The 7,784-nt window shown below is 36.8% G+C and overlaps 1 protein-coding gene across 1 annotated transcript in view; it reads left to right on the top strand.

The window, feature by feature from the left end:
* LOC107757725 (heat shock 70 kDa protein 12A-like) overlaps nucleotides 1-6,648 on the top strand; it is a 22,970-nt gene extending 16,322 nt beyond the window's left edge. The window contains exon 5 of the mRNA XM_016575287.1: nucleotides 5,639-6,648. Within this exon, the coding sequence (XP_016430773.1) occupies nucleotides 5,639-6,648 (1,010 nt within the window). The remainder of the gene's footprint in view (nucleotides 1-5,638) is intronic.
* The last annotated feature ends 1,136 nt before the right edge of the window (nucleotides 6,649-7,784 follow it).

The raw sequence follows: 7,784 nt of genomic DNA, 5'->3' as shown, positions 1-7,784 counted from the left end.
TCGCACTGTTATATTGAGTCACGTTTATCATAAAACATTGATGAACGCATATATTCCCCCACTTTATTAGTATTTAAATAGTATATATTTACGTTTAACTTTATTCTTGAACAGATGGCGCTGTATTAAGCAGTATATAAAAAGTGTTTCTGTTGCTCATGAAAACGTTTCTGAAACGTCTGTGTATTTGACAAATATTGCATTTAATTCACTTCATCTGTGATAGAGTATGCAAACACCGCGCGAGCGTCACTAACGGGAGCAGAAAGTGTCCGGCTTGACGGCTCGTTGCGTTGTCAAATCTGCCCCCGACTGCAAGCGGCTACTCTCGTTGATCGCCGTCTGTAGCCGTGCTTCAAGTCGAACACACCTATTATCAACATAAAGCTCCATGTTGCAGTGCATTCTGGGTGCACCAATCAAAACTCATCCATGGCTCCCAGCATGCAGTGCGACATGAATAAATTATGCAGCTGAACTGTCTTAGTATTTTCTTTTATTCTTACTATTTGCTTTTATTTTTGTTGTGACTTTTTAGCTGTTTGTTTTGTAATGTTCAGAGGTTATCTTTTTATCTGAATTTGTTAATTGTCACCATTGTTGACATTCATACGCTGATCCTTGAAGTCTGTTTGATAAAGTAGCTTTTACTTTTTGTGTAAAGTAACTATCTATCGGCTTAATCTTAACACTGTTAGATCTTAAGCCGTATGCATCGTATGGTCAATAACATAACACAAACAATTCATACAATTGGACATTAGAACATGCTGATAATGTCTTTATTGAACCACAGCTAAAAACACCTGATCATATGTTTTTCTGGCCTTTTTTACTATATCAAATATGTTTTCTAAACATTCAGTTACAGCAGCCAGATAAACAAAAACACTATTCAAAAGTCAAGGGTCAAGAGCCAACTAAAGCAAACACGGATCTTGATAATGGTAACTCCAAACGAAACAATAAAACATCAAGGAGCTTGTTTTACCACAGAATATCAGTGTAGTTGAACATCTGAAGTTGGTACAGCGCTCTCAGAGGAAAACAGTTTGAAGAGACTCAAGTGAAAGTCAGCAGGATTCATCTGTGGTGCAGGTATCCGATCACTAAAAAACAAACAACCAAAAAAAAAATAAAAAACACGTGTGAGCATGTTAATATCAGGAGCATCTGTATATATAGATTTTGTAGTCATAGACTCACGCATGCTTTGTACTACTGTAAAAAAGTACATTTTGTATCTGAGAAACGAATTATTATTGTTTAGCAGTAATAAAATCTATTTGTGAACAGAGTATTAATAATAAACATGGTCTAACTCTAAACATTCTTAACAAGCATTCATCATGTTACAGTGCACACTCATATTAATTTTATATAGGCTATTGTTTTATATTATATAGAGCATAAAAACATCATCGCACCGTGAGAAATTTAATTTAATTACAATGAATTTCCTATCATATTCAAAATGTTTTACTCGATTTCAAACATTTATTCAGGAATGATAGTTTTAGAAAAAGCCAACTATGATTTTGTAGTCATATAGCCTAGTAGCCTATGTATTATTTTATAGTATATGATTTTGTAGTCATAGACTCACGCATGCTTTGTACTATCCTATAAAAGGACATTTTATATCTGAGAAACTAATTATTATTGTTTAGCACATTATAAAAATATATTTGTGAACAGAGTATTAATAATAAAATGGTCTAATCATTCTTAGACTCGTAGCATTCATCATGTTACAGTGTACACTCATATTACTTTTATATTGTATTGTTTTATATTAAATAGAGCATGAAAACAATCGTGTCATAAGAAATTTAGATAAAATGAGCTGCCTATCATATTCAAAATGTTTCACTCATTTCAAACAATTTAATCAGGAATTATAGTTTGGGAAAAGCCCAAGTAGTAAATGTGTTCAAGTTTGTCACAATAACACGTGAATTACTGCAAAAAGAAACATGACTTACTCATCAAATTGATCTCATCCACTGGATGAAGCGCGTCGCATCTGGTTCTTTTTCTGAGGTAAATTCTGGCTTATTATTCCTCTCAGCGCGTCTTCTTCCAGAAACGAACAGTAGCCGCGATGAACTTGACTATCCTCACGCTTTGTTTACGTTTGGCGTTTACATGTGCGCACGTCTCATGTGGATATTTAGATATGAAGGGCGCGTGCTGCTCTTGGGCGGGATCACATTAGAGATAATGAGTTTAGACGGGAAAGAATGAACATCGTGTTGGTTTTATATGGATTACTTTATCACAGAATATTTGTTTTCGATAACACTTACTTCATTTAAAAGTAGACATGTCAAGCTTTCTATAGATATGTCTCTCATGTCTCTGTATCCAGTATTCACTGCGTATTTAGTGTCTTTCGCACTGATCTTTAAAAAAGTGAGCTGGTCGCACTGGCGCGACCGTCGACCCCAGGGAGTTGTTAATTTAGAAATATGTTTGGAACATTTTTTGTTTGTTAAATTCAAGTTTTTTATTTTTAAAGTAACGACTAAGCGGCCAGCGGCAGACAGTGAGTTAATCATCACGACTTGCCTAAAATGAAATCTATAGATATAAAACACTTCAAGCATATCACAATGTTAGTTCAAATGTTTAACCTAGATCAAGTGCGCTATTAGGTGCATATCCAATCGTTTGTGTAAAGAGTGGAAGCTAAAATGCGCTTTGCAGGACATGGAAGTGTCAGCGCGATCACTTGCATTTTTTTACTTAACAGTGGAAACAACTTAAAATAAGCCGTCATTTTTGCTCATAAAGGTAAGAGTAATACATCATTCGGAACTGTAAAGGGTCTAGTTTTATTTGTGTGCACTCACAATATCAACAAAACATTGTACTTTTGTAAAATAAAGAAAACAAACAGGATGCTCTTTCTGCCGGCTCGGTCTCTTTGAACAGGGGTGCGTTTCCCAAAAGCAACTATGGTCGCAAGTTCCGTCGTTACCAGTAGAGTTCAATGGAACTAAGGACCATAGTTAGCTAACGATGCTTTTGGGAAACGTACCCCAGGAACACTTCACAAAAATGATCCGAAAATCAGCTAATACTTGGCTCACAGACATGATAAATACATCTATAGAAAGCTTTAAATTACTACTTTAAAACAGAATAATTAAAATAACAAAACAAATACTTTTTCATTATGTAATCCGTAAAGATGAGGAGATGGCAAGTCAGAATCATCAACTTCATCTTTGCAACACTGCCTCAAAAAACACTTGTTTATTAATAAAATTCAAATACAAGTGCATCTCAATAAATTAGAATGTCGTGGAAAAGTTCATTTATTTCAGTAATTCAACTCAAATTGTGAAACTCGTGTATTAAATAAATTCAATGCACACAGACTGAAGTAGTTTAAGTCTTTGGTTCTTTTAATTGTGATGATTTTGGCTCACATTTAACAAAAACCCACCAACTCACTATCTCAACAAATTAGAATACTCCATAAGACCAATAAAAAAAACATTTTTAGTGAATAGTTGGCCTTCTGGAAAGTATGTTCATTTACTGAACATGTACTCAATACTTGGTAGGGGATCCTTTTGCTTTAATTACTGCCTCAACTCGGCGTGGCATGGAGGTGATCAGTTTGTGGCACTACTGAGGTGGTATGGAAGCCCAGGTTTCTTTGACAGTGGCCTTCAGCTCATCTGCATATTTTGGTCTCTTGTTTCTCATTTTCCTCTTGACAATACCCCATAGATTCTCTATGGGGTTCAGGTCTGGTGAGTTTGCTGGCCAGTCAAGCACACCAACACCATGGTCATTTAACCAACTTTTGGTGCTTTTGGCAGTGTGAGCAGGTGCCAAATCCTGCTGGAAAATGAAATCAGCATCTTCAAAAAGCTGATCAGCAGAAGGAAGCATGAAGTGCTCCAAAAGTTCTTGGTAAACGGGTGCAGTGACGTTGGTTTTCAAAAAACACAATGGACCAACACCAGCAGATGACATTGCACCCCAAATCATCACAGACTGTGGAAACTTAACACTGGACTTCAAGCAACTTGGGCTATGAGCTTCTCCACCCTTCCTCCAGACTCTAGGACCTTGGTTTCCAAATGAAATACAAAACTTGCTCTCATCTGAAAAAAGGACTTTGGACCACTGGGCAACAGTCCAGTTCTTCTTCTCCTTAGCCCAGGTAAGACGCCTCTGACAAAAATTTTTTTTTATTGGTCTTATGGAGTATTCTAATTTGTTGAGATAGTGAATTGGTGGGTTTTTGTTAAATGTGAGCCAAAATCATCACAATTAAAAGAACCAAAGACTTAAACTACTTCAGTCTGTGTGCACTGAATTTATTTAATACACGAGTTTCACAATTTGAGTTGAATTACTGAAATAAATGAACTTTTCCATGACATTCTAATTTATTGAGATGCATCTGTATGTCCTTACTATTTAGCCCCAACACATTCATCGTAATTACTTTTGCAGCAAGCGTTAGCCTATTGCGTGCACTTGAACACAGAACTCTTCCAGCTGCACTAAAGGCACACTCGCTGCTGTTGCTGCTGCTGGCAGGGACACTAAACACCGTCTGAGCCGGTCTTTACAGTCGTGGTAGCATGGTCTTGTGTTGTTTCCACCAGTGTGGCAAATCTTTTTCATCACCATAATTGATGGATGTCTGAAATGTAAAAATATGGAGAAGCCCATGAGCTATGACGTGAAAATTAGCCCAAAGCCCGGCCCTAGCGGTGTAAATAAATCGGGGCCAGTCAGGCTCGGGCTGAAATGCAGGGCTCTACCATGGAGCTCTTTTAGATATTGCTCTTTTAGATATAAAGTGCTGAAGCTCACAGAGGTCGCAGCGCAACCGCAGTTTGATGAGCTGCAGCACACCAACCAAACTCAGAAAAGCAGCAGCACTGGACCAGCAAACCTCCGCTGACGCGCTGTAACACCAACACTCGCAGAAACGCTGTCTGTAGACACTCTCTTCGGTGACTCCTCAAGCAGAAAGGCTCGGCCCCTCAGCGAAAAACTGAATGTGCGACTGCACGTGCACTCCTTATATGCCCGCACTGTGGGGCGGGGTGCACAATGCAAAGCTCGCACGCCAATATTCATTGGCTCGTTTTGTTAACACTCAAAGGTGATTGGTCTTTCCGGCGAGATCTCAATTCGTCAGTCACTGACGTAATGTTGAACGTGACTGACTGAAAGGGAACTCGAGTTACTGATGCAGTGTGAGTCTCTTCGCTAACTCCAGTTGCACATGCATGTGAGCTGTTGTTAGCTAGCAGTTTTCTGCAAGGGATTTGAGTTAAATTACGCTTTTACTAGTAATGATTTTGCTTAATTCAGATAATGTTATATTAAGAAATATTCTTTTTTTAGTAGTCTCAGATTAAAAGAGTTCAGAGTATTAATGTGCTCACATTGTTAACATAAATATTGGTTTATAAACATGCATGGCAGTTATTGTAATTTAGTGCATTACAGTTACATACTGTAAAGTGGCTAAAGAACTGTAAAATTACAGTAAACTATGGGCAAATGTGCTGCCAGTATTTTACTGTTAATTTACTGGACAATTTTTACTGCACTGTAATTAAATTACATTATTATTAAATTGTTACATATTTTGCAGGTGAAACAATTGACATAACAGTACATGAGGTGATGGAGGAGGGACACCTGAAGAAATTGCATGCTGCTTCAGCAAATGACATGGGTGGACAAGCAGTAGACAGAAAGTTCACCTCTTTTCTCAAATATATATTTTCTGAGGAAATTTTCATGGAATTTGAGCATGAATACCCAGCAGAAGTGCCTAAATTACAATGTGACATTGCTCTGATAAAATCTTCTGATGGAGATGTGCTGATCTCGTGCCCATTCTCCTTTCAAGCAATTGCAAGACGAAAACAAAGCATAGAAAGTTACTTTGAGGGTGTTCATGGAGCAGAATGGTATGATGGAAGAATCCTAATTAAAGAGCAACAACTGAGGAGCTGTTTTACTGACAGTCTCTGGGCAACTGCAGACAAAATTAAGCAGATTATGAAAAATAATGAGCTGAACATTGAGTCCATGCTGTTAATTGGAGGTTATGCTGAAAGTCCAATGCTGAGAGATTTTATGACGAAGCACTTTAGCTCTAGATGTAGAGTACTGTGCCCAGTTGAACCCCAGTTTGCAATAATAAAAGGAGCAGTCATGTATGGCAAACAACCTAAAGTGGTAAAATCATGTGCTCCCACATACTGTGTCAGTGAAAATATGCTTCTTGATGAATCTATACACAAGGGAAAAAACAAATATGTAAATAGTGAAGGACATGAATGCTACAATGTCTGCACTGAAAAACTTGTTAGCAAGGGAGAATCAGTCCTCAGTGATGAATTTCAAACATTTACTTTCAGCCCAACAGACAATCAAATAACAATGGCATTTAAATTTGACAGAACTAGAAGACAAAATGTCAAGTGTGTCGATGAGTCGGGGGCGGAGCCAATTGGCTCTTTTACAGTGGGGATTCCCATAAGTAACAGGGGCTTGAATCGTGAGGTCAGTTTAGAAATGAAATTTGGCTTCACTGAAATGAAGGTAACTGTAACTGATATTGATTCTAAAGAAAAGGGTATAAATCAAACTTGACTTTATGAGCAAGCAATAAATTGTGTTGAAACAAGAATAATCAAGAAAGCTGTACCATGCAATGCACTCACAATTTTACGTATTTAAGTTTTAAAAACCTTAAAATTGCAATAAAACAGCCTATACTACAGTTAGTATTTAGAGAGTCATTTAGGCTCAGTCAACAGCAGACATGATACAATTCAAGGTCATTTATCGCTTTCACTATACTAAAACCAAACTGCACAAAATTTTGTCTTCTGTTTCACCATTGTGTGACAAGTGCAAGCTCATGGAGGATACAACTGCTCATTATTTTTGGTTTTGCCCTTCACTGTCAGGATTTTGGACAAGCATATGTGATTGATACTCTAAGGCCTAAAATAGGCCTCTTCTGCCAGACGCAGAACTTGCTATCTTTGGCTTTTCACAACGCACCTCTAGCCTTCCAAAAACTTTACAACAGGCCCTTACACCGAGTATGATTGTAGCCAAGAGACTTATATTAAAGAACTGGAAGTCATCCTCACCTCCCTCTTTTCGAATTTGGATTATGGACATGGTCTTTGTCATACAAATGGAAAAACTCCGATTTTTGAGGTCTAACTCCATTGAAAAGTTTTCTGCTTGTCTGCACTGTAAAAAAACAAAAATCTTAATTTTATGAAAAATAACTGATTTTTTTTAGGTTGTTTTCTTTTATTTTAAATTGTAGTCAAAACTCTGTAAAATTATCTCTAAATTAACTACTTTGCTGTTATTTTAAGTATTATGACATTAATGGCAAATTGCAGTAATTCACATTTTTATACAGAAAAACTTTTTTCACTATTTTTATACAGTGTGTTTTCTGTTTTCTTACATTACCAACATATGTATGTAAAAATTACAAAAATAATCTGTAATTAATACAATAACAGAACCGTTAGATGATAAAAGGGTCAAATGACTGGCAGCAACAGCTGTCAAACAAAAACCATAAAATTAAAGTCAAATCTCCTTATTTAAATAAGCTGACAATGTAGAATATTTTTATTAATCAAAATATGAATTAATCAAGTATAATCAATGAGAATATACCCTGCAATCAAGCCTGCACTGGCCCTCTACGGGTCCCTTTACTGAGAAATTTGCTCATTGGCAAAACGTTGGCCCCT

Source organism: Sinocyclocheilus rhinocerous, unplaced genomic scaffold (genome assembly GCF_001515625.1).
Source record: "Sinocyclocheilus rhinocerous isolate Xijiao unplaced genomic scaffold, SAMN03320098_v1.1 scaffold2398, whole genome shotgun sequence".
Lineage (NCBI taxonomy): Eukaryota > Metazoa > Chordata > Actinopteri > Cypriniformes > Cyprinidae > Sinocyclocheilus > Sinocyclocheilus rhinocerous.
This window is presented reverse-complemented; position numbering and strand designations above follow the sequence as displayed.